Source organism: Manis pentadactyla, chromosome 19, assembly GCF_030020395.1.
Source record: "Manis pentadactyla isolate mManPen7 chromosome 19, mManPen7.hap1, whole genome shotgun sequence".
NCBI lineage: Eukaryota > Metazoa > Chordata > Mammalia > Pholidota > Manidae > Manis > Manis pentadactyla.
The window spans coordinates 2,394,735-2,422,731 of NC_080037.1; the positions used below are offsets into that span (position 1 = coordinate 2,394,735).

Consider the following 27,997-nt stretch of genomic DNA (forward strand, 5'->3'; position numbering starts at 1 on the left):
ACCCTCCTTCAGCTGCTTGGCAGCAAGTCAGGGGAGGCTACAAAAGTATATTTCAGGCAACGAGTCCTAAATATCAATAAATCAAGCTTTGCATTCATCAGGAACACTTTCCCTTACACTCCTTGTCTGAAGCTGTGCTTCAGGCTCCAGTTTCCCAGCGGCTTCCTCCAGCGCAGGCTGCCACTCCCACCCTGGGCCCTTAGCATCCTGCCCCTTGTGGAGAGGGCACTCCTCACACCCGCCTGAAACTGCTGTCTGCAACCAGGCGGGGGCAGGAGCTGCATCCACCTCGCCTGCCACTGCATTATCACTGCCTCACAAATGCCTGCCTTTTATCAACGTGCTTAACAAAATATTCGCTTCAAAATAAGAAAAAAATGCATGAATGAAAGAATGAAAGGAAGGAAGGAAGGAGAGGAGAACCAAACACCAAACTAAACTCAGATAAGCTCAGCCTTACAAATTAGACTTGCTTCACAACAAAGGGCTTCTGCTTAAAGCCCCAAACAAACAGTGTTTGCAGAGGTGATCAGGGTCAGCGGTGAGGGCTGACTCATCTCCGAGGAGGTTTCCCCCAGGAGTCTCCTTTAGGATGAGAGAATCCCAGATGAGACTCACCTTTTGAAATGTTCAATTTAAAAAATGCACTTTTACTAACAAATTCCTCATAGTCAATGCTGTCCACTCAGGATTGATGTCCAGCTGGCCACATCTCTATCCTTAACCTTTTTTCCACAAACAAAGACCTTTCTGTTTCTCAAATGAGAGATATTCAGAAAGGCATGCATCAAGCCAGTCACTGTACTAGTCCCTTAAGGCCTGCTATCCCTGGGGCACCCCCCGCCCCATGCTCGACCAGCCCCTTAAGGCCTGCTGTCCCTCCTGCCCCACCCCATGTACTGCTCATCTTTTTCCTGCTGCTGTTCTTCTTTTTCAATCGACTATTCATTTTTTCAAAGCAGACTCAGCCTCTGTCCTAAGGGACGGATGGTCTCATGGAGACAAATGAACAAACATCTACAGAGCAGGAACAGAGGCTCGGTGCCTGGTCCCCGGGTGCACTTGGGCTGGTGCAGGGCCGACACAGGGCAGAAGGCCACAGTCTCCCAGCAGTCCAGCAGGCAATGCGAACACTGCGGCTGCAGTCAGCCTCAACTGTACCATCTGCACCACGTGCCCAGGTATTCTCAGCCCTGAGCAAACAGATGATGGCAACAGGCTTCTGGGAAGAAATCAGGTCACTTTCCTCTGACGGATCCCAGTAGACTGAACTGCTCGGCATAAAGAATCTGTGGAAAGCTCTGGGGGCAGACCCCCTGTTACTGCGTAACAGTAACGTTCTTCCATGCTTTATACCTCCCAAGTGCCGAAACGGGATATTAAAACTTCTATTCAAGCAAAAGACTACCACGCCTTCAGTCTATCTTTCCAAGCTCTCAACTCATCAGATGTTCTAAAGTAGGTTAGAAGATACATCAACCAAAATTTTATCCAAGCCAGAAAAGGTCAACAGAAACAACAGAGCAAGACGTTGGAAAGGATGTGCCCTTGGCTGGTGGCAGGAAGGGTATTCTCACCTCCGAAACAGGGCAAAAAGAAAGGAAGCGATGGACAAGCCACTACCTACTGAGGGCTTACTGTAGGTTAAGCATCATTGAACTAAGGCACACCTATTATTTTCAACAGCACTGTTGGGTATCATCTACTGGATAAGCTCAGGGAGTCCAGGGACTTGCCCAGGGCACTTACCCAGCAAATGTCAGCTGAAAGTTCAATCCAGGGCCTTCTGACCCCAAAGCCAATCTCTTTACTTTGCTAAAAATCCAGCTTTAACTGAATGCTTTACTCAAACTCTTACAGGGGAACTGAACGTGTCACGAAGGCAGAGGTAGTTTTCACATACAAGTCAGAAAAGCACTCAAAACCCATGATAACAAGTACATCCCAGCGCGATAACACAGCGCCACGGTTCTCACCCCGCTGCACCCTGGAAGCACCTGGAGAGACTTAAAAATCCTGATACCGAGTGAATCTACTGAAGATACTCTGTGATACTCTAATGGCAGGCACATGCCATTACACAGGGGCCCAAGCCCACAGGATGCACAGCACCCAGCGTGAACTCTGACGTCAACGCCAGGCTTTGGGGGATGGTGGCGAGTCTGTGTGGCTCACCAGTTCTGACAAATGCCCGGCTCCAGTGGGCAGTGGAGGGCGGCTGTCGTGCGTGGGGGCAGGGATGTGTGGGATATGGTATATGACCTTTCTCTTAATTTTGCGGTGAAAAAGTCTAATAAAAAAAATACTGATTCTGGGTCCCACCCCTACCCCCAGGGGTTTTGACTTAATTGGTATGGGTGTAGTCTGGGCATCAGGATTTTTAAAAGGCCCTTGGGACCCTGAACTTGTAACCACTATCCAGTACACCGGGGAGAGATCAGACTTCTGTAGGACAGGAAGACCACGCCTGGGGCAGATGAGCCAAGCCTCGCCTGGCATGCGATGCAGTGTAGGGATAGGTATGTTCTCTTGTGAAATATATTACTAATGTGCGTGCACGGACCTGAAGACCCAGGCAGTGACCTACTGCCCCCCTGACCGCTCACACCCTGACACAGTGAAATGTTCACACAGAAACTGCAAAAATCTGCTTTCTTCCCAAGAATGCACACACTGCCGGAGTTGACAGCCAGTGGTCTCCAGGATCCCCAAGTTAGGTATGTGACTTCCTATGTACACATGTTGTTCTTTATTATTAGAAAGAAATGAAACTCTAGGACAGTTCCCAGGACCTCCTAGGAATCTATAAAGAGAGCTTAAAAACCACTGCTTTACTCTGTTTTTGAGAAGTTCAAGTTGACTGTGGGGATGTGAAAACCAGAGTCTGTTGCCACAGCAGCCTGTGGCTGGACAAGCAGTCCAGCCAAACTTCACAGGGAAGTGAACTAAATGGGAAGTAAATACTTCATCCTTGTTAGAGGTTCAGGCGCTCTCAGGTCTGGGTGTACTACTAGCTATACTTAGGGCGCATTCTCAATTAAATGCAAATTTATCCATGCCACTGTCTTATTTAAAACCCAACTTAAAAGCTCCCACAGGGCTCCACAAAGCCCACAGTCCTCACACCGCACACCAGCCTTTCAGAGTAGCACCCCTTTCTCCTGTTTTACGTTTGGCAGGCCTGTTGCTGGTGACCTGGTACCAGCTTGCTCACTTCCCTCAACATGCCACACAGGTGGCTGCCTCTAGGCACGTGACGTGGGTATTCACTCAGCTTGGAACAAAGCCTGCTTCTGAGATCCTGCAGGGCCTCAGATTTCACCTAAACATGACTCGAGCAGAACCCGCCTCATCTGACCACCCCTCCCGCCCCACCGCTCCATTTCTTGTCCGCCTAAGGCTGCAGAGCACGGAAGCTACACCTTCCAGCGGCAAGCAGAATCCCTTTGATACTCGTGCTTTCCTGACCTCAAGGTCCCCTCCAGATGCACGACTCCTGGAGGGAATCTTGTTTGGCCTTTGTGTGCCCAACACACAGGATCCTTCCTGGTGGTCAAAAAGCTCTCCAAGAATATTTAAGGGGTAAACAAACTGATAACAGCTGGATTTTTAGGATTCCTATAATGTGAAGTTACAGTTAATGAAGTGTAGAAGCTCCTTTTTTCCTTCTAAAACAAAGTAAAGAAACCAGCCTGCCCTAAACACACGCCTAATCCAGTCAAGCCCTCTCTGGCTCTCAGAAAGATCCGGCAAGAGTCCAGATGACTCAGCACCAATTTATCATTGTCAGGAAGAGCTCACGGTGTGAACGTCACCCTCAGACAGGAAGTGAGACATGAGGAATGGGAACATTTGCCTCTCTTGCTGTTGAGATGCAGGCTTTGTTAGACTAAAACAAAACAAGCTAGTATTGTCAATTAAACAATTCATTTATTGACTAGAAATGTAAGTGCTAGGTTCTACGGGAGATGCGTTCTCACTGGACACTACCCTGAGCACATGCACACACACAAGAAGGGGTCTGGCCAACACGGAGCGCCTGCAGTGTACAGGGTCTGGCTCGGAGAGGCCCCAGAAGACAGCCCTCCAACAGGCATCGTGCGCTACCTGGCCTGGGCTTTAGTTCCTGCTTATAACCCTGATCTTTCCTTAAAATGTTCCTACTGAATCATCCCCCCAAGTGGCAAATAGACTGTAGTTAATTCAAGTTGAAATTTGAAAAATGAAGAGGTGAGAGAGTATTTTAAGGGAAATGCACTTGAATTTTATCTGGAATGTTGAGGAGAGTCAAGACAGGGAGGGCATTTGGCAGAGACAGAGAAATGAGATGATGCTTACAGTGGCTTGTGTAGATTAATTTGGTTGGAGTAGAAGAAAACTTCCAAGTTGAAAAGGTGGGCTGGGAAGTTGATCCTGCGGGAAGGGGCACCGCTGTGGGCTTTAAGCGGGTGACAGGTAAAGGCGAGCTTTTCGGCACAGACACAAAGAAACAGAAAAAGGAGGGAACGAAGAGGCATCTGGAAGATACTCTCTCAGAGGATTTTTGTTTGTTTCATTCTACCGCCAACACTGGACAAAACAGAAAATGTTTCAGCAGGGAGTCATCCCTACATCTTTCAAAAGCAGTAATACTACTAACAAACCAAATTATTTTACACTTACAAGCCTACACACTGACTTCAGATATGTGAGGGGTGTTTTCAAAAGCCAAGTATTGCCTGTATCTAGTTCCTTTAAAATAAAAGGAATTCTACATGATTATATTTGTCCTACCACTGCCACAAGCTCCTTAATGTTATTTAACACCACAACCATTCTGAGGGAAATCTTGCTAACATTTTTCTTCTGTCTTCATAAAAAGATAACATAGGGAATGAAAGTTTGTGGAGAAACAATATTTACATAGTTTTAAAGTACTGCTTCCACAGGATGATTATTGATTATAAAGGGAAAAAGTAGTCACTTCACAGGAGATGTATGACAGACACCATCCTAACTGAGGATCAGAGGTAAAGTCCCTAGCGATGGAGCAAACGGGTAACCATGCGTCCTGGCATTGTGCATGGAGACAAGAGCCCTTCTGCGGCACACCTGCCGACCTGGTGCAAACCCAACGGGGACATCCAGCCCTGGCACGGCCTCTGCCCCTCACAGCTGTCCACATAACGCAAAGACAGGAAGACCCAGGAGGTGACAGAGGAAAGGAGACTAGAGCGAGACGGCTGGCAAGTCTGTATGGGGTGACAATACTGTTGTATCAGCATTAACGTTTCGATTTGGATTACACAGTGGCTACCGAAGATGGTACTTCTGGCCTTCAGGAAGTACACAGTATTTAAGGAGAAAGGCACCCACACACCACATATTTAAGGACAGAGGACAAGCATTTCTGCTGCTCTCACATGGCTGAGAGACACACACATGAGGGACAGGATTAATAGAGTAAATGTTAGCATTCGAGAAATTTCTGTAAAGGGCAGTGTTTCCCTAGGCCTGAAATTATATAAAAACAAAAATGGAAAAGAAATAGTAAGAGTATTTGGTTTAACCTTCTTATTGTTAACTCTGGTAACTCAGGACCTGCGTGGACAGCAGTGATGCCCTCTGGGGCTACGCAGATATGTAAGGCTATTTGCCCCTGGCTAGATGTTCCCAGCCATGATTACTTTTGAACATCTGTAAATGCTTTTCATTTTTTACTGTCTGCTCCCTTTTGATGAGGTGACCTATCAGCTGTCACCGCCGCTCACTGCAGTCGGCCTCCAGCGATCTCTGGTCCACCTCCCAATTAACTGCTCCAATCTATCACGGATTTGGAAACTCACCTAGTTCACATTCCTTTTACAGATGAAAACACTCTAGCCCAGAAAGGGCAGGTAACTTTCCCAAGTTTTTCCATATCATCAAGAACAGAAAACAATTTGAACAATTCCAAAGTTCTTTTTGTGATATCATGCAAATTTGCTCAGCATTATAAAATAAGAGGAAATAGTCTCTTCATGAAGAACCGTGTTATGGTAACAGTCAAGAACTTAAGGAATGGACTTTGTCATATTAATCTCAGCTGTCCAGTGGCTCTTCTGCTTACGTTCGAGTAGAAAGATAAGCCTCTGCAGATTAGTTAACTGTTGATGTATTCCAAGATTTCCTCTAAGCTTCCTCTTTATTTAAACAAGAAACCCGCATGTTTCATAATCTGCAAATATTCCACAGCTTACTGTGTGGTTGGTGAATTACCCAAAGTTTGGATTATTACTCACTTGATTTGTACATGAAAGACAATGATGCAACAAAGGAGGAAAATAGGACACATGCTATTAAGTCCTCTGTAACCAGATAAAGTGTAAAATGTACAACATTTCAGAGCACCTTGCTCCTCCAGAAGTAATTTTCCAGATAATTTCAGATAACTGAAAGAACCATATGCCTACTGACTTGATACAGTAAACATTTAATGGAGTAAATCTCTTGCAACAGTTCTTTGTGGTCATTCTCCCCAGAGGAATGGCATTTACTCAAAGGTTTCTGGATGTCAAGAATGGCTTAGAACAAAAAAAAGTCTGTCAAATGGCTGAAACTGCCATTTGGAGAAGGCTGATGTAAAATAACTTTTCAAGCCAAATGGCATTTCAAAATAATTTGCAGAACCAAATGTTTATGTCAATTTCCACCAACGGGGTGGAGGGGGTGGGAGGAACAGGACTGTTTTAGATTTGGTATATCTATACAAGTGAATCCATGGTATAAGAAAATAAGGAAGTTGTTTGGTGCTGAAATGCAATGATCTTCACGACATATTAAGTGAAAAAAGCAAAATGCAGACACACCACATAAAGAAATTAACTCTAAAAGGATTAGAGACATAGAGCTAAAACTATAAAATTCCTAGAAGAAAACATAGTAAATCTTTGTAATCTTGTATTAGGCAATGGTTTCTCAGATATGACACCAAAACCATGAGCAACATAAGAAAAAAATAGATAAGATGGATTTAATCAACGTTTAAAGCTTTTGTGTTTCAAAGGATATCATCCGAAAGTCAACCCCTAGAATGGGAGAAAATACTTGCATATCATATATCTGAAAAGGGACTTGTATCCAAAATATACAAAGAACCCTTTATATAAAAAACTCAATAACAGAAAGACAAATAAACCAATTTAAAAATGAGCAAAGGGCTTGAATAGGTATTTCTCCAAAGAAGACATACAAACGTCCAAAAAGCAAATGGAAAGATGCTCAAACATCACTAATCACTAGGAAATGCAAATGAAAGCCACTGTGAGATGCCACTTCACACACACAAGGAGGGCTAAAATCAAAAAGAGTAACAAATATGGGTGAGGGTGTGAAGAACTTAGAACTCCCCACACTGCTGGTGAGACTGAATGGTGTGGCTCTAAGGCAAGCCCTCTGGCAGTTCCTCAAACGGCTGAACACAGAACCACAGTAAGACTCGGCAGCTCCACTTCTAAGCACACAACCAGGAGGATGGAAAACCTGCTGATGAATGTGCAACAGTGTGCCACAGCCACACAACGGACTATTTCTCAGCTATAAAAAGAAAAAAAATATTGGTACATGCATCATGCATGGACCTTGAAAACGTTACGCTGAATGAAAGCTAGATGCAAAAGGCCTTGTACTACGAGATTCCATTTGCACAAAATTCCTAGAATAGGCAAATCCAGAGAGACAGAAATCAGATCGGTGTGGGGAGGAGGCAGAGAGGAATGGGGAGTGACTACAAAAGGGTTTCTTTGTGGGATGATGAAAGTGTTCTAAAATTAGAAGGTAGTGATGGCTGCATTAGTCTGTAAATATACTAAAAACCACTGAATTTTATGCTTCAAAAGGGTGAAGTTCATAGGATGTCAACTGCCTCAATAAAGCTGCTGTTATTAAAAATAAAAGCAGGTTGTTGAACAGTTGTGTATGGGATGCTATCACTTAACGGATTTGCTCGTATCTCAATAAAATACCTGAAAAGATACACAGGAAACTAACACTGGCCTCCTCAGTAAGGGGACTGGAGATAGAGGAAGGTTTTCCACCATGTGCTCTTTTTAAACTTTTGAATGATGTCAGTATAGTACTATTCAAATTTTTTAATCAGAAGTGAAATGAAATGTTTTTAATAGACTAGTTCCTTCCACTGGTTTAACAAAGCAAAGCTCGATGCAAACAATACACCCAGGGCTGCAAATGGTAAGAGTGCTAAGATTAGCCTCAAGTAACAGAAAAATTAATATCATTTCTTCCTGATACTTTCCAGTTCTGGTCCCAGTAACCTTTCCCAATTGCTCTTTTAATTCTTTATATCTCAGTGGCTCTCTGATGAACAAATTTTCTATGCTTTTATTTGGAGACCCAAACTGAACAAATTTCTCCTATAAGGGATCAAATTCCCAAACTTGTTAAAAAAATGTTGTGATTAAAACCTCCATCAGACATTGTACCTCAGAAGAAATTAAGAATAAATGACCCTTAACTCAGGAATAAATTTAAGAATGCCCCTTAGGAAAAAGCCAAAACCAGCTTTGGAAATACTGTATCCTCCATGCTCCACTCTTAAATGCCCATCCAAATGGACAAAAACTGCCCTCTGAAAGCCATTCTCCATTTGTCACCAACCCTGCCATAGAGCTACTCCAGAAACAGGCTTCTGAAACAGACCACCAAGCCCCAGTTCCACCCACACCTGGGGCAGAAGACAACACGTAGCCCACTCACGTGGGGCCATCCTCTCTCGCTCATGCCCCAGTGCACAGCCGGAATCAGAGTGCAGCGCCTTGCACTTTGGAGATTTCTGCACTGCACAGCTTACATGATGTACTGCGTTACCTCTACTCTTCTGCTGTTGTCAACGCTACCCACCCCTTGCTGATGCCAAGAGGGGAGCTGCTACAGGGCTGCAAGGGGGTGCCAGCCCCCAGGAAGACCTCAACGTGCCAGCCTGACCACAGAGTTGCCCCGGAGCTGCTCCAGGCTACCATTCTGGTCTGTTTCTCACTCTCTCCATCTCACTCCAGCCCCTGCGTTTCTGCTGCATCAAATGCCTAGCCCCGCGTCCCCCTCCATAGAACACTCTTTGCACAGGCTGGTCTCTATCTGAAGCACCATCTCCACTGGCCACTCCCTCAAATCCAGCCAGCACCTACTCTTACATGAAGGCGATTCCGTGACAATCACCTCTGATAAGTCCTTCCTAACTTGGGGTCTAATCGTGGATATTTTTTTAGAACTTTAAATGAATTTATATATATTTTTAAAAGACTTATAACATTATAAGAATTAGCATTTTTCATCAATTCTAAGACACCACTGATGGTAAGACACATTATTTTATGTGCCACCGGGAAATTAAAATGCTGGCTCTGATTCACCAACAGTTGTAAGGTATGGCCCAATAAATGTCAGGGATACTAATATGTGAGCTGACTGTCTTAAAATTAAAGAAATGCAGTAAACCACAAATCTGAAAAGATGCTGTCTTCCAACTACCTGGTTACACGTAACACATCTCTTGATAATTGGTTCCCATCTCTCTCAGGTCTTTGGCATCTAATAATATGGATCTTACTCACATTTGATTCTACTTGCCAACAATTATCTCAGAACCTAAAACCCAAGACATACACAGTAAAATAAGTCCCCTTTATTAAGTTCAAAAATAAAAGGAAATAATTTTAACTCGAAAAATGGATAAAACATTTGCTCGTTGTAAAGGGCCCATGATAAAGACTTTTATTAAGGCTGACATGTGAACTTACTTCAGAGGTTGGATGTGAGCCAACCATTTATCTATATGTAGATTCCTCTAGAACTCTTGGGCTTTATTTAGCCATAATTTCTGATGGATCTTATTTGTTTTACACATCAGAAACTGTCCCACTAGTAAGCTAAGATTTTACCAAGGTATCTACAATTTTTCCTGAAAAATTACCCGTGTGGCTACATGGTCTCCAACTGTGGAAGCCAGAGGGCTACCTGGAATACAAAGAATGATGTATAACTGTGGGCAATTACCCCTCTGTGCCTCAGCTTCTTCTACCACAAATTCATTCTAATAATAGTATCTATCTACCTCACAGAGTTACTCCAAGAATGAAGTGAGTCAGTATCTGTAAAGGGCTCAGAAGAGCACCTGGCCCATAGTAAGCCCCGTATGTACATTTGGTAAATAAATACACAGCTGCAAGAACACCCAGGTGTATTTGTGCAATGCGATACCTCTGGACTATAAAAAGCATCAACTGAAAATAGAAATAGCCTCTCCCTTCTCTGCATGACTGCTGCGTGAGTAAGGAGTCCAGAACCCATTCCCATTTGTGCACCAGTTTCCTCTCCAAGCGGGTCTGAGCACCTGGAGAGCACAGGTCACCCCCTCTTGTCTCCTGCCACGCCTGCCACAGCACTCCCACAGGCCGAGCTCCTCAGCTGCACACAGTAATGTCGGGGGACCGGCTGCTTTGGGGATGGTGGGAGGGGAGGACAGGAAGACTGCCCACCCACTTCAATGACATCTACTTTTCTTGAAATGGAAGTGCTCTCAAGCAATCTCTAAGTAAAGAATGCTCTGCAATTGTTTGTGCAGAGGCCAGAAAGAGGCCACATTAACCAGGGTCAGAGCACTGGAAAATAAAACAGTAGGACTTGCCTGCTGGAAATCAGGGACATTAGCTTTTATCTATTTATACTCAGCTTGGGTATATGAAAGAGCTGATGTGGTCTACTATAAACATGTGAGCATAAATACTTAAATAAAACATGGAATCAGGAAAATAAAAATTAAAGTAAAACATCAATACTGGGGACAGAGGAACAGAACACAGATATGCAGGAGATAAGGTTGATACACTGGCTAAAACACAGCTTTCCCTGGCCAGCATCTTTAGGAGAAATTTCTCACATACCTTAGGTAGGGCACCCTGAGTAAGGCAGGGGGCATATCCCCAGAACTACCTCTCAGAGTGCAACAGTGAGTTTTATAAAGCAGGCTCTCCCGACAGCCCTAAATAAAAAAAGCTAACAGCATGACAGCACAGCAGGACTCAGAGAGCAGCTGTGTAAGGAGCCAGAACACACCCGCCCAAGGGCAAAGCCAAGCCAAGGACACACATGGGGCAGCTACAGGATCATGGGCTGCACACCACTTAAACATCCTTTACAAACACCACTTCCCTCACCTGGCTGCTCGTAACAGCTGTTAGGTGAATCGTTTCCGGGTATATTCTTTGCCAGCGTGGTCAGTGTTGATTATCAAAGGCAGGTCCACATTCCTGACAGATCAAAGGAGAAGCATGTGGACAGTCCATCATAAACACCGAAATCAAACTCTCACCTAGATCTTGCAGGTGGAAAAGCCCCTTGAGAGCAACCCCACTGCTTTTGTGAAGAGTAGCTTGGGGAGCGCTCCAGACTGAGGTACAGATGCCAGACCACACTGCTAGCTCTACACCACGGAGCAAAGGCAGAATTTTCGTCCAGAAATCTCCCACAATGCTTGCTACCAGGCACCCAACACAGCCATCAGCTACATAATTTCTAGGGACTGAAGTGGGGGTGGGAAAGGCTTGGAACCTGCATCAGGAGGCTGAGGGGACCCTGCCGAGGCGTCCACCCAAACCTGTGGCGCTGCCAGGCAAGGGGTGATGGCTGTCACACTGCTGTGCCCAGAATCTGCGAGAGCCCAGGCCTGACTCTGATCCTCCCTAGTTAGAGGGCGGCATTAACCCCAAGATGGCTATGGGTCCTTCTGAGTGTAGAGCCCCAGGTGGCTACATTGGCGCATGAGGCTGCCTCCAACAGCCATAAAAAGTTCTCGCAAAATGCCCCATTTCAAGTGATAACTTATCAATAAACCTACCAACTGAATGAGCTGAAAAAGATATTCCTCTTTACAGTTCTACACCGTGTCACACACAGGCCATGCAGGCTGAGTCACCATCACCACCTCTATCTAAAAAATGACATATTTAGAATTTCAGGTCTAATTTTAAAATGAAACTATTGTTCCTATTTTGAACGTGGTAGACTGACAATAGATGAGGGGCTCCTTACAGAAATTCCTTCTGGCAAGCCATATATTTTTATTTAAAGGCTGGAAAATATCTAGTTTATTTGAAAGATACTATTAATGTATCTGCCCACAGTATGAAATTAAGCAATATATTCTTACAGTTTCATCCATGGTCTAGGCTTTTGATGTTACAGAAAACAAGAATGATTTGATCAGACTGAAGGGTTTTAAACAGAGTGACATGATCTGACTTAAACTAGTTGGTTCTTGCTTTTGTGTGAAAAATGGTCAGGGGATATGGGCAGAAACAGGGCAACTGGCTGAGAAGCAACTGCAGTAGTTCGGTGGTGACCTGGGCTGGAGGGGAGGAGACGGCAAGAGGGCCGGACAAGGACCAGGGCTTCCTGCTGATAACTGAATATGGGAATGAAGGAAAGGAATGAACCCAGAATAACTCTTGGGTTTCTGGCTTAAGCAACTGGATAAATAAAGGTGCTTAGAGAGCAAGAGATTCAACTGAGGAGAAGGAATAGAAATCAACCCACATTTTTGGCACAGCTAAGTTTGAGATGTCCATGAGAAGGCCGAGTGGAGTGGTCAGTAACTGAATCTGCAGGCCTGACGCTGGGAGAGGTCTGGGCTGTGTATAATGTCTGAAGTTACTGGCATACAGATGGTGTTCAAAACCACAGAAGAAAAATGCCATCACCTCGGAAATAATGTAAGAATGATGAGGGCCAGGCCTAAGTCTGGAGGGACACCACCCCGCAGAGGTCAAGTGTGGAGGCAGCGAGGTGGCTGCGAGGGAGCAGACTGCGAGCTGGGACGAAAACCTGGGGACAGGGTGTCAGAGAGCCAAGAGGAGTGACAGTGGGGTCCTGGAGGGATTGGCGGCACGGAGCGCCCTGGCCACCTCAACATGGAAGTCAGTGGAGCGGGGTGGCGGCTGCAAGAAGCCTGGGCTAAAGAAGATGGGAAGGGAGGAGGGGTGCGCAGACAGGGGCCGGCAGTCCCTGAGAAGTTCTGGAACGTGGTGCCTGGAGGTGTGGCTAAAGGAGACTTGGAAACAAGAGAGGATTCCAAAAGATGAGAAATGCTGGAGCATGTTTACACTGTAGTAAGAATGATTCAGAGAGGGAAAAGCTAAAGGAACAAACCCTGAGGCCATGAGGAGGTGGCGGTTCCCGGGGCTGAGGGTTGGCCAGTGGAGTACAATGGAGGGGCAGAAGAGCAAGCGAAGCAGGAGCATTTGCAAGGGAGTGATCTGAACAATGGACCACAAGCTCCATGCTGGAGAGGAAGGGCCAGGAAGTGACTAATGTAAGTCAGAGAGCAGGGAGGAATCAGATGCCTTAATGAGTTCCAGAAAGGGCTCCAGGGAGACTGTACGGAGGAGATGGTACTGGAGGAGTGAGATGAGATTTGGACTTGGTGCCCTTTCTGGTGATGACGAGGTTGTGAAGAGACAGGACAGGAAGGATGGCCACAGAAGGAGACGTTCAGAGTGCAAGAAACAACTCCTCGAGAGACGGCAGGCGGCTGGGGACTTCCTGTAGGTGACTGGTCTACAGGGACATACAAAGAAAGGGTAAACCCAGAGCCTGAGAGTGAGGTTCTCTGGCTGCGTCCCCAGCTATATGGCTGTTTAACAGGCTCCCTGGGGCTCCTTGGGTGTCATGGCAATGCTTATGGGAAGGCAGCACCTGCTGAGGACTTCAGAGCTCAATTTCCACATGTATACAAGGCAAAGTACACCTTCCGCACATTTCTGAGCCTCGGTGGAGATTCACACTCCAGTGGGAGAGCTAGGAAAGAATGAGCGTGCAAAGGAAAGAGTACCTCTCCAGCTGTAAACAGCAGGAAGAACGCAAACTGGAGCCATGGAGTCAGCCAACAGCGGGCCAGCAGTGTGTGCCCCTATTTCCTGCCACTGCACTGTCGGCTGCCACGGATGCTATGCCACGTCTATTTCTGGGCCCTCTGAGCCCAGGTCCAGCGTTCCTTCCACTCAGCATTATACTGAACACCCTGAAATCTGGCACAGAACTGATTAAACAAAAAAAGGGGAGGTCAATCTTGAAACAAGAAGTATCAACACTCAAAGGGTGATACTGGTCAACTGCAGAGATGATCTAAACAATCGGCTCTCCATCTAGGGAGACTCTCAAGATGCAGGAGACTCGGAAGTTCCAGTCAAAATTTCTAGCTGCCTCCTTGTGTCCAAAGGGTAACTGTCAGGCTCCAGGAAGAGGGTGATTAACCCACCCAATGCACCTGTCAGGTATATTCCTACCATGCAGAGAAAGGTGTTGCAGGCTGTCCTGGCTTGATCCCGCAGCCATCGTGCTCATTTAGTAAACACAACTGAGCTGGTCCCCTACTTCCTGGGAGATGATGAGGATAATCTGTCGTGCTAGAAAAATGCACTAACAACTCAATCCAGTGGAGCACTCCCCTCCCTGGCACTCATAATGCTCATGTGTGTAAGCTGACGTTACGTTCCTATGGGGTACCATGCCTTTAAGAATTTGGTTAGACAGTTTCCCCCAAACTCTGTCACTGTCAAATTTGGTGTCTGGACTACAAAACACAGGGCTGACTGCTCCCTGGACTTGAGATCTTAAGTTCTAGGAGGACCTGCGTATTTTTATTCTCTCTCTGCTCTAATGTTTATTGTTCACACTTGGGGTTCAGTTGAATAGTTCACTTCATATCTACCGAGCACTTACTATGCTCAAGGTATTACTGGAGACCCCAAAATGAAAAGGCATGGTTCCTGTATTTAGAGAGACAAGGATATAAAAGGGTAGTTTTACATAAAGTGATAGGAAGCTTAGCAGCTGAGTGCTTGTCCTTGCCTGGGGATATCTGCTAGAGGACAGTGCCGTTCAGATGGGAAGGCTAAGCAGGGTTAGCCAGGTAAGTAACAGGGAGAAGGGCAATGCAGAAGCACAGTGAAAATATCAGATGAAAATCAAGTTCACCAAAGAGAGTCTCATGTAGAAATGCTGCATCCATCGATGAAGACAGGAAGAGAGTGGCAGAGGGTGAGAGCAGGACATGGAGCCAAGCCTCCCTCCTGCACTTATCCAGATACAAGGGAAGGATGGAGGGTCTTAGCAGAAGACGAGCATCATTAGGTCTGGCCACAAGACAACCCTCTGGCAACAGCTGGGAGGGCAGACCTGAGGGCATATGACTGGCATAGGAAGACTAGTCAGGAGTCTCCTGCAGCAATCTGTTAAATGGCTGGCACCTGTCCTAGTACAGCAGAAAGGAGCGGGTGGGTTCAGAAACTGGAGGTAAACACTGGCAGGGCTCTGACTAAACGCATGGAGGTGGGGTGAGGGAAAGAAAGGATTCCCAGATGCCCAAGATTTTGTCTTGGGTGATGAGAAGAAGGCAAATGGAACACTGGGAAATCAATGAGCATATGATGGCTGACTGCTCCGAATGTCCCTAGACAAAGTGGGGAAAGGATGCGCAAAGGACTTGAATTCTCAGCTCAAGTGCTGGACAAATGGCCAGACCTATGTCCGCCCTGAAAGAGACATCACCTCCCACAGCCAGAACGAAGGTTCTGGAATCAGCCCGGAGTCTCAGCCTGAGAGTGGCTGAACTACACAGCAAACTGAATCTCCAACCTCACAGGGTGTCTGGAAGAGTGGAACCCTGAAAATCAGAATGGGGCCCAGTGGGAAGGCCTGATGAAGCTGGGACGCTGAACCCGTGTCTCTTCTGCCCAGGGAAGCCACCACTCCACTGCCGTTTGGGTTAACTCTGCCCTGTCGAGGAAACCTATGGCCACCCCAGAGGCAGACCCTGGGAGCACCCACTGGTTCTCCTCGGCCTGTCTGCAACACTCCTCTTTGCTTCTAGACTTAACTGGGCACAAGTCACAAATGGTCACTTGGGCCCAAAGTCTGACCCCAGGGAAGCCATGCTGCACTTCAAAAGAACTTCTCAAGTTTTCTAATTTGCGTAGACAGAAGCCTAGGGAATGTGTGTGGGATACGGTGCAAGGATCATAACGTCAGGCCAGCCAATGTACTGACGTGAGTCCGCTGAATGGGGATCTGCATTTCATTATGCAGCTTGGGGAGTCAGGAAGCGCCAATAGTTTGGTTTGGTTCCTTGGCTGAGACGTGGACTGAAAGTGGTCCACAACAGATGACCTTGAAATGCCAGCCCTGCCTTGGTTAATGGACAGGAAGTGATTCAAAGGCTTAGAGGAGATCGGAAAACTAGGGTGGATTTGTCATTTAAGACCCACTCAGCCACCCTGGGAAGGTCCGGAGGACATGCCTTTCCCAGAACTGTGAAAAATGAATTTGTAGGAGCCCCAGCATCCCTGAAGAGGGTCACGTGGATCACGCTCCTCTGGGGCTGGACCTCACAGTGAGAAGTGCCAGCACCAAACCAGGCTTCCTAAATGCAGTGGGAGTAACCGGATCCCGGAGTGGCGGAGGCCACAGGCAGCACTCCGCGGCCTAAAGCAGGGAGGGGTGGTGACCACCACGGACAGCAGAGTGAAAGCGGTGTCCGGCAGTCTGATGCACAGACCAGCCAGCGTGCTCATGCCCAGAAGCACCACAGATGGGGCAGCCTACTACATTCTTACCTGATCTTTATAAGCATAAGAGTTCTAAGTCAAGTGAACAAAGTCTAACTTGAATCATAATAACACAAAGTCACATCCCCTCAATCAATTCCCAGACTTGAGCCAGTTTATAGACCCAGAACCCCTTGAATGAAGGGCAGGCCAAGTCCAGACTAGCATAAATTAAGAAAAGATCTGAATGAAAGCCATTAGCTTTATGTCCCCAAATATTTAAAGAACTAAAACATATTTTGTAGTTATTAGGATTTACAAGAGTAGAAGAAAATTTCAGAGATAAAATACTCACAGACTCACCATCTCTAATCAAAAACCCTTGGGGCAAAATGCGTTTCAGACAGTAGAATTTTTCAGATTTTAGAGAACGCATCATATGCTATGTATTCCATACCAGCCTCGGCAGAGTCCAGAGCGACATCTCACAATAACCACACCAGCATTCATGCTGCAGTGAAACACGCTTAGTCATACACCAAGCAGGATCACGACTGGAAATATCTTCTCATTAGCTCAGGTTGAGTTTTGCGGCTAAGAGTCTGCACCAAACTTGAGAAAAACCTTCTGTTTCAGAGTTTTTGGGATTTCAGAATTGCTGCTAAGTGACAATGGACCTAACATTTGAAATGAGAATGAGAAGTTGTCCCTCACCACTGCCTGTTCTGAAATCCGTGCACTACATCATCAGCTCAGCTTATTGACGCGCTCTCCCCACTGATCCCACACATGGAGCTCAGCAAGCCTCCCTGGGCCCCTGTACCCGCAGTCACTGAAAAGAATTACATCCCTCACAGCTGACAGTCCTCACCAGCTGAGAAGCAAGAGCTGACTCCAGCCCGTGGCAGGCAGCAGGGCCCTGGAACCTCTGCCAGGGTGGTGCAGTGAGGAGCCTCTGGGGCGGGGTGGGGGACGCCCTCAGCCTGTTCGGACCTGCTGCGGGGCAAGCCTGCCAGGAGCCTGACGGCAGAAGGACCTGCACAGCCTCCAGGGGAGAACTCAGCCCAAGCCAAGAGGGAGGCTCAGTGGCTTGGTCCACATACAGTGCCTCCTGACGAGGGGCAAGGAACCCCGCTGAGCCCAGCCTGGTGTCAGACACTCGGTAAACTGCTCATGCTGTCCTAGCCGGAGGGAGTGGTGCAAGAGTGAGGAGAACCACAGCGCTACACATCTCTAGAAGCACTCAGCACTGGGGCGCCAAGACCCTGCCTAGGTATAAGGACGGCTTCAGGGCGCGGCTCCGTCCCCCACAGCAGAGCCGGCAGCACAGAGGCACAGACATCTCAGAGGAGGAAACAGCAGGTCCCCGTGACACTTAGACGACTGTCTGCAAACATTCAGGACATCCCAGGAGCCTCCCTAAAATGCTGAGAGACTTGGGAGGAGAAATTCTGCAACAGCAGAGTGGTTGTAAAACATGTTTTGGAGTTTTGAGTTCTAACTTTACCATACATTAGCTATGTGACCTTGGACAAGTTACATGACCTGCCTGATTCTATGGGGCAAGTATGCACAGTAACAAATAACTTAGGCTCAGCAACAACACACTCCATTTCCAACTCCAATTCCTTAGAACTAAGAACTGGGTATAACATATCAGTGGCCAGAAAATTATTCCAGCTATTGGCCGTGACATTCGATCAGAAGTATTACAAAGTGTCACAATTCCTAAAGAAACTCTGAGTTTGTAAAAACAAAATTACTGAATCAATGCAATTATCTTTTCTGTTCTTGGGTAAAGGCCTAACAGGACCAAGGAAAAACTACGAATGAATAAAAAGTTACAGCAGCCACATGCATTCAGAAAGATAATGAATAAATAAAGAGGTATAAGGACAAAGATACAAAGGCCCCAGGAGACAAGCACAATTTCTCCACTTAGGCACTACCAATGCTCTCAAAGCCAAATGACCCCTGCCTTCTTATAGCAGCCAAAATTCTAAGGACTTTGGTCTGGCCTCCAGGGTATTGCTAATGTCAAGCATTTGGCAAAATAAGAGTGGGAAAGGAAGAAAGGAAATGTCACTCAAGATACATGCAGGCTTCACATCTCATTGGCCATCAAAAGACCCAGAGTCGTACAATTTGTGAGACCTCAGGAGATGCTTCTAAGTCTTCTAATGATTAAATTCCCTTTGATGGGGGCCAAAGACCAAACTAATCTACAATAAAATCAGTGCCAAAGCAAACCATTTATTCTCTCTTTTACGATGACACCAGCCGTCTTAGCAAGATTAGAATGTTTCCAAGGTTTAAGCAGCCGTGAAATGCATATTCTACACAGAAAATTCAGAGTTTCAGATAAAATGTACAACTTAGTAACACCCTTGGGCTCCAGTTGGAAGATTCTCCGCATCCAGGAGACATGTAATTGTGGCTGGACTGAATTTGCCTCACTGGGATAGAAAGGAGGATGAGGAATATTGAGCAGGTAGACCAGCATGTACTACATGGAGGGGAGGCAGCGGTATTTCTGAAAAAGTGTGTATATTAAGTTTTTCTCAATTAAATCACATAAAAAAACTCGGTAGGAAAGATTAACCACTAATGAAATCCCATGATGTATCCTCTGTGAGTTTGAAAAATAACTATTTTGTAATGCAGATATATATCATCCTCCATTTTTTGAATTACTGCAAACCTCCATAGTAGATGAATCTTATCTTCTTAAAAGTGGTAAATATCAGGAATTTAATGTCCTTTGGTACTCATTATTTATTTGAGTATGAGCACCCTGCCTGACCCCCCACTAGGATCTAGGCTCCTTGTCACACCCTCGGTACCTGAAAACAGTACCTGGTACCTAGTGGGCGTTCATTTAGCTGAATAAGTGAATAAAGACTGTGGAAAACACAAATTTGCATTTGATGTACTTTACACACATCTCTCTTTCACTTAACATTTGTCTTTATTTTTTCTCTGGCAACATCTGAGCCTAGTGAATATCCTGGTGTTAGTGTGAAAAAAAAAGGCTGCTTTGTTTTATTATTCCAACTAGTAAATAATAAGAGGCTGAGGGAATTGGTCATGAGGTTTGTGGCCTTTCAACTACAGCTGGAGTGTCTTAACAAGTATCAAAAAATTGCAAAGTCCTACTGATAAACACTTTGGCGCAAGCTGAACATGAAATGTTTGATGGCCAGTGACTCCAAACCCATGGTGTTTCAAGAAGCTGAAAGGTACTTATACTGTTTGTTTCTGGAGAAATATGAAATATTTAAAGATAATCAGATAATGCATGAAATTACACTTGGAGAAAATACTCCTTCTTTCAGCAAACATTTATTGGGTACCTATTAGATGCAAGGCTAAATCCCAACTACATACTGCAGACTAAGTCATCAAGGTGAGCCTGCGCCTTGCGGCCATTTAACAAGTATCTAGTACCTCTCACACCCACTGTGCTAAGCACTTCGGGCACTTCTCTGTCCTGGATTCTTGTGAAGGAAAAAAGAGGAGAAAAACGGGATAGTTAGAAATTACAATAAGGAAATAAACAAAGGGCCAGAAAATGCTAATGGAGGACTCCCGTGGATAGGGTGGTTAGAAAGGCCCTTCTGAGGAAGGACATTTATGCTAAGGTCTCACTGACGAAAAAGGAGACAGCTCTCAGAGGTTCTGGGTAAGAGCAAGTGCAAAGGACCGAGGGGGGAGTGAGTGTTGGAAGAGCAGAAGGATGGCAGTGTGGTCGGAATACAGTAAACAAGGGGCAAGTGGTAAAGCTGAAGTCACAGAGGCAGGCGGAGACTGGAACACACAGCCCGTAAGCCAGCAGGAGCTGGAACATCACTGCGAGTGTGGTGGGGAGCCATCAAGGGTTGTAAACCAGAAACCATGTGATCTGATTTTCATTTGCATAAAAGCCATTCTTGCAGCTGTGTGAGGAGTGGATTAAAAAGAGGCAAGAGGGACAAATGGGGGTATGAGCTGGAAGGCTGGCACAGCAATACAGGCAAGAAATGATGAGGATGTAGACTAAAATGCTGGTAGTGGATCACTGACAAAAAGAGTGGGAGAATTCCACATGCATTTTTGGAGCCGGGAAGACTGTTTGAATGCAGGAGATAAAGAAAGGATAAGGAGGAAGCAAAGGCACATCCCAGGTTGCTGGGTAGATGATTAGGAAGATGGTGGTGCCATTTGCTGAAACGGGTGGTACAAATTACTGGACTAATTCTTCATACACTGTGTGCTCGTGCCTACCTAAGACGTCCCAGCTGCCAACGCCAGTGAACCCTTACTGTATTCAGTCCCGCCTCATCTGACACAGTTGGCCGCTTCTCCTCCTTGAAGCTCCGTTCTCTCTCAGTTCCCAAAACACCGCACTCTTTGCAGGTCTACTCTTACTCATCAAGCCTTCTTCTCAGGGTTCCGTACCCCAGGGCTCTGTCCTCAGTCCTCTGCTATTTCCTTCAACACACTCTTCCTTGGTAACCTCACCCAAGCAATCCAAAACTGTAACTACTAAGTACATAAAACCTCCCAAATCTGTATTTCCAACCAGAACCTTCTCACTTCCAGAACCACCTACCCAGCTGTCTTCTGCCCATTGCTACTGGGATGTCTCAGCAGCACCTTAAATTCGACATATTCAAAAGTAATCTTGTTTTTCTTCCTGTGACACTCCTATTCCCTCCTCCCATATTCCTCACCTATGAAAAGCCCCACTTTCCAAGAATATGTCCAGCTTCCCAGGCCCAAAGCCTTAGGATCAGCTTACACTCCTTCTCTTTCAAGCCCACATCAAATCAATTTCCAAGCCCTATCAGTTGTTCTGACTAGCTCATGGCTATGTCCTCTCTGCATATCCCACTGCTTTAAATCAGGTCTTCAGCATCCTCTGGATTTTTACAACCACTAACCTCTGGTTTCTTCAGCCTTGTGCCTCTCCAACCCATCCTTCATGTCTCAGTAGACAGAGAATCCTACACACGCTTCCCACAACCTTTGGATGAAACCCAACCTTATGAATGGCAAACAAGGTCCTCCGTGATCTAGTGCGTCTGGGCTGCCTCAACTCCTTATACACTGCACCCTCCCACCACACGGATCTACCAAGAGGTGCATTCATGACTCTGTAGATACTGTTTTCTCCCCCCAATGGCTACACAGCTTATGCATCCCTTTCTCCAGCAGCTAGAGCTTTGGCCTGAGAGAATGACCTGATCTAGTGCTCTCACTGCAATCAACAATTAACAAAACACTCCTTATGTTACTTATCACACTGCATCTTCCCCATTGAACTGTAAATCACTTGAGGGCAGGAACTATCTTTCCCAGAATACTTTTGGTGCTTAACACTTAAAAAGTACTTAATAAAAAGTTCCCTGAATAACTTTATCTGGACTGAACTCAAGATGATTTTCTGTAAAACATGAACTGCTATGAACAGTACCTATGATAAGAGAAGGCGACTTGGCAAGAAGAATCATTCAACCGTTTTGTAAAATTAACTAATCCCATCAGCTGCTGAGTTTTGCTTATCAGCATTCATCTTTCATTACTGAAGACCTAGATATGTCCAAGGTGTATGTAGCTATCCATTTTTTAATATCCATTAACATTTAGTTTTCCAGTTCTGCTTTTAATACCTGAATTTAATTAAGACCATGCAGACTGCTTTGTCAATAGCAATGTGGGACCTCTCATGCTTAATAATTCTGTCTGAAGCACACAAGATTTCTGATAAACTTTAATTTGAGGCTACATTCTACTTGTTCACCTAAAACACAAATCACCCCCACACACACTTTTTACTTTTTTTTTCTCAGAACAGACATTTACACAGAATGGGTTGTATCTTATATATACTAAGTGCATCTTCAACCTTCAACCTCCAAAAAGTGAGGGACTTTTATACTTACCATTTATGGCTCCTGTAATCATTGGTTAACCGAGGTTCTTCCCAGTTCCAAAGGTTACATAAAGGACCTTTCCAGGACAATTACTGAGTAAAGTCATATTCAGATACTATGAGGCAACTGACATTTTGCAAAACAAATGAAAATGTCTACGTGGTTTCTCGGGAGTTGGCCCTCGTTAGGACCATTACCTAACCACGTTTGGGAGAGCAAGAAGTCCTCTGCTTTGAGGTCCTGTGGCGGATACCACCTCAGATGCCCATAACACCCACCCAATCCAGTAAATCCAGCCCGAGGTCTACGCTAAATTTGGCCCGTGAAATTTGGCAAGAAAAAAAATTATTAGAAAAATAAAACAAATGTGCTGTTCATGTCCTATGTCTTGTCAAACCACGGTGGGTACGTCTGGAATTACTACGGATCTGAGCACATTCTTTCAAGACGGGCCATTCCAGGGGCTTCCTCCCGGCTCTCCGCGTCCTAACCCAGCTGTGACCCGGTTTTCTCCGGACGCCCTGCAGACACAGGAGCCCCGGGAGGCCCCAGGGCCCTCGTCCCACCGCGGCTCACAAGGTGGAATGCAGAGCGTTCGAAATGGAGCTACCAGGTAAAACGGCGGCGCTCACACACGGAGACGGGCCAACAAAGGCCCGCGAACGAAAACCTGCTGCCGCCGCCGCCACCTCCCGACAGCGGACGAGGCCGGGGCCGGGCAGCGACCGCGCGGAAGGCGGGAGACCCCGGGCGCAGGCGGCCACCGCGGGCCCGCTCCCCGGCGACCCCGGGGCCAGCCCGGTGGGGAGGCCCTTCTCCGCCCGCGGGGACCCGGGGGACCCGGGCTCCGCGCCCCCCACGCGGGGCTCCCCGGCGCGCAGGCCGCCCCCTCCCCACCTCGGCCCCGGCGCGCAGGCCGCGACCGCGAGGGGCGTGTGCCGCCCCGGGAGCCCCCGCCCGGCCCTGCCCCGCGTCACTCACGCAGCCCGAGCACCGCCAGCACCGGCCACAGCCAACGCCTGCGGCCGGGGGCCGCACTCCCTGCCTCGGCCCCAGCGGGCGCTGCCATCGTCCTCGCGCTGCAGCCGCCGCGCCCCTGGGCGTCCCCGCCGCGCAGCTCCGGCCTCGCCGCGCCCGCCGCCTCTCCACGCCGCTCGCCCCGCACCCCGCTCCCGGCCCGCCCATTGGCCCGCCCGCGCCCTCTGAGGACACGATTGGAGGCGCCCCCTGTCCATCAGCCCTCGCGCTCGGGCGGGGCCCCGCCTCCTCGGTCCCACCCCGGCGCCTCCTCCTGGCGCTGAAGGCCCTCCGCGCCCCCTGCCCGCCCGCCCCTCACCCGGTCCCCGCCGCGCCCCACGCCCGCCTGCCCTCGGGCCCTCTCCTCGCCGCCGGGTCTGTACCCGCCTGGCTCGCTCTGCTCGGCTTCTCCGAGCACCAGGCACAAGAAGCAGACCACTTACCGGGGATGAGGAGTACGACGGGGAGCTGGACTCAGACGTCCAGAGGGAGCACATCCCCCGGCCCTGTCCTCAAGGCCTGTCCTTTACCTGCGCTGGATAATTTCTCACTGCAATTTGAGAGACACCCCCACCCCCCAGTTCGAGGAGAAGCCTCCACCCTCCCGAGTCCCCTCTCAGGAGCCCCTCTTTGGGCTTCAGAAGGGGTGGGAACTGGGAGCTTCTTCCTACTACCTGGAGCACAAGTGAATGCGCTGCTGTGCTTTTGCAAACCCCATGCCCTCTCTCGGTCAATAAATGTCGGGATGGGGGAGCCCCCCTGGGGGTCTTGACAGACCCGGCTCCACCGGCCCCCGCGTCCCAGAGCGGCGCCTGCCACTCAACTCGTTGCCGGTAACTGCTGACGAGTGTTTGCAAGGGTCCTTCTGAGAATAGCTTACAAAACGGATGGGGACCAGAACACCAGAAACATGAGAGTGTCGGAAGAAAAGGAAAAATCCAGATGGGAGGCCGGTTCAGTGCGGGGAGGAAACAAGTTTTAAGCAATTAGGACCAGAGCGGGGGGGAGTGCGGTGCCGGCGCCCAAATGCCACGTCGCCTCCCACCGTTGTGTCTAAGGTCAGTTGGACCAACACCTTTCCTGGTACGTTTGAGTTTTAGCCTGCTGGTTCAGCAAAGCCAGAAGGACGGTAGCCTGAGAGAAAACTAACCAGCCAGCCAGAGCCATTGTGTCTGTCTCTCTCAGCAAATCCTTATAAAGTATGTCTGGAATGTCATAGTTCGGAAAGAAGACATGCATTAAGTGAGTAACTACTTTGTGTTATCCACGTGGAACACCTCGACTTAACTCTCAAAAAGCGCATAGTCTACCAGTGTAGACAACTGCGTACTGAAAGAAATGTTTAAAAATGCCCGGATAGATGGGCAAAAAAAGGCCACCAGGGTCTGTGGTTCTCGAAGACACTGTAAATGTTAAAAGCTTCTCAAAAGTTAATGTTGCCTTCTCAAAAAGCCCATTCTGACCACCCCATTCAAACGGCAAGACTTCCCTATGCAATTTATGCCTTAGGTACGTGTGCTGCCTTCCCTCACTAGAATGTGTGCTCCACCACGGCAGGCACTGTCTCCTTTGTTCACTGATAGAGTCAGCACCTTGCATACAGGAGATACTCAATAAACATTTGTTGAATGACTACACAAATGTACATTTATTGAATTAATCTAGAGAAGTTACAAAGAAAAAAATTGTGCAAGGTGGTTTTAGCCATAGTCCTTGTGATGTAGTTTCTGATCTTTCTGTAGAAACAGTGGGAAAATGCCCTGGGATTCCAACCATTATTGTTACCCTGAGAACCTCACACCACAGACCTATTTCTCCTTAGATGCCTCTTTTTTCCTTCTGGAAACTCCTCTTTACAGCTCAAGAGGTCCAGGCAATACAATTAGAATCACCTGAAGACTTCCAGTAGGGCCAGAAAGGTACTTTTCAATGAGCAGAATGAAAAAAATGGGCTCCTTGGCAGAATTTTCCCCCAGAGTCAATAATGAGGAAAAATGATGTGCAGAGGCCTTCTGATAATAGTCATCTGCACGCAGACTTCCTGTTCCATGAAGTGCACAGTTCATGCACTCGTAAGGAGGGCCTGGCCTTGGGAACATGTTAGGACTTTATGTCTTCTCCTAATAAATACAAAATAAGGGGCACTCAAGAGCATCTAGTGCTGGCAAATATACATGGGCAGAATTTTCTAGAACTGAAATTAATGGGAGAAAATAGGAAGAGAGTGACTGATAGGCCCTTAAATTTCAAACAAATCTTTGTGATTGTGGTAGAATCCTCTTCCACCTCCTGTCCTCACTGGCATTCCCTCCCTCCTTGTCTTTTAAGATCTGTTGCTGCAAGAAAACTGGAACGCTGTGATCTGTGGGTGGTGATACCAAGAGTTTCCTGGAAACTGAGAATTTGACTGTTAATAGATGAATATCTGACAGAGTCACAGATGAACCCCTGGCTACCACGAGAAAGATTTGCCTGAAGTGAAATCATTTTCATTAACATTTGAATAAAAAGAATGTCTTAATCCAGAAGAAGCGTTGGATTTTTGCTAGAAATTTTTGAAAATTTGAAATTACGTTTTGTAATTTCCTCATTTTTGTGAGAAATATAAACTTGTTAAGTGTACAGGGCACACCTTTTTCCAGTTAGGTTTTGAGGAATAAACTATCCTGGCATTTTGAACTAATTAACATTTTAAAGAGTATTCTTACCCTCCTTGCCTTGAGCTCTAAGAACTGAAGATTCAAGTTAGGACAGTTTCAAATAAAACAAAGAAGGGTGGGAACTGAATGTGAGAGCTCCAAAACTATAATTTACTAATGTCAGACCATGGAAAGAAAGTTCACAATTCAGTGTCTGGCAAATCATACTTCTAACTATTGAGTGAATGAACAATAGAACGAATAAATAAAGTGATTAACAAACAGTATATGAAATAAAATAAAAACATAGATATTTTTATGTTGTCATCCTTTTTGTTATATCCTATCTGGTCAGTTATTTGCTACAATGACAATTCACAGTTTACTCATTGTCCAAGTACCAAAATTTGCATTTTAAGGAATTTGAAGCAAATTGCAGTCATTTAGCAATTATTCATTGATTGCCAGCTTAGCTATCATAAGCCTCAATACTAAGTATTTAGGAATTTAAAATATAGTAAAGAAGCCGTGCCTTAAAGATACTAGGGCAATTGGGCACCAATTATCAATTAAAATTTATTGCCAGTTATACAGAGAAATTAGTGTGGGTGTCGGTGTCTTGACCTCCAGTAAATTATTACAGGAGACAATTCTGCAGCTCAATTATATACCACATACAATTGGTTTTAATATGTTAAAGGACCTTTTTCTGGGAAGGTTCAAGTTTGGGATTGATCCAAAAGGCAAGAGATTTTCTATCTAAAGAGGATGATTTGAATAAAAACACAGGACATGGAAATTCACAAGGCTAGAAAGGTGGTGCTTTGGACAGTAAAATAAGGCGTATGGGCAAGAAACAAACGAGGATTTTACTGTTATTGGAGAGTTCAACATCGGAAATCGGGCAGAGGGTCTGGGGTCAGCCTGCCATGGGACATTACCATACATTCATTCCAATTTCTTAGCCATGAATATAAATAGAATTACGGTTTTCTGAATAAGAAGTAAATAATACACTGGTAATGACACCGTTGTTTTTTTCTACGTTCTTTTTCCTAATTTTCAAAGAGCAAAGGAGAAGTGAAAGAAAATAGAAAATTAACTGTAGAAAGCAAGACCGACTGAAAGATAAAAACAATATATAACCAACCACGTGGAGACATGGACTAGGTGACTCTACCTTTCTTCATCATAGCGGAAGAAAAGAAATCACGACGGCTCGTTGGTCTAGGGGTATGATTCTCGCTTAGGGTGCGAGAGGTCCCGGGTTCAAATCCCGGACGAGCCCTGTTTTTCCTTTCCACTCTGATGAGGAATTCACTAAATGAATTAGTTTTAGAGTAGATTAATGAATGCAATAAATACGTGTTGATGCAAAACAGAAAAGGGAGGCTTCCTGATTTTAGAAGCATGCTTTACATTTAACTACCATTGAAAGACGTAAGGTGAAAACGTAGAAAGTTTGCCGAGAACGTAGCGCTGGGAAAACGCCGTCCCCATCCCTGTGAGTTCCGGAGGGGAGCGTGTGACTCAGGCTCTCGGTTCCACTCGCGGGGCCTGCAGGTGCGGATCACACAGGCCGCGGGCGCGCCCGTAGGGCCCCAGCCCCGATGCGGGCGCAGGACGGCGTGTCCCTCCCGGCACCGCAGATGCGCGGCGCCCCGGCCTGCATCTGCAGGGCCCGGGGCCCAGGATTCCGCCCCGGGCGTCCTTTGCCCAGCGCGGTGTTTGAAAGGGGCAGGCAGTGTTCTTGCGTTGCTCTCCGGCTACATGTTGTAAGAAATGATCTCATTTGACCCCTTGCTTCCAAAGATTGAGGCATCAACACAGTTGATTAAGGGACCAGAATGTT

General features: G+C 46.6%; 1 protein-coding gene and 1 non-coding gene across 4 annotated transcripts in view; one reads left to right on the plus strand and one right to left on the minus strand.

The window, feature by feature from the left end:
• MPZL1 (myelin protein zero like 1) overlaps nucleotides 1–23,646 on the minus strand; it is a 49,648-nt gene extending 26,002 nt beyond the window's left edge. For 2 of the 3 annotated variants that reach the window (XR_008994987.1, XM_036898329.2), the window contains exon 1: nucleotides 23,471–23,646. Coding sequence is in view for 2 of the 3 variants with exons in the window: in XM_036898329.2 (XP_036754224.1) it covers nucleotides 23,471–23,558 (88 nt within the window). In the remaining variant the exon portion in view is untranslated. The remainder of the gene's footprint in view (nucleotides 1–23,470) is intronic. The other variant, XM_036898249.2, reaches the window with a different exon arrangement.
• Nucleotides 23,647–27,361: 3,715 nt separating this feature from the next.
• Nucleotides 27,362–27,433, plus strand: TRNAP-AGG (transfer RNA proline (anticodon AGG)). Its single transcript has one exon. It is a non-coding gene; the product is annotated as a tRNA-Pro (tRNA).
• The last annotated feature ends 564 nt before the right edge of the window (nucleotides 27,434–27,997 follow it).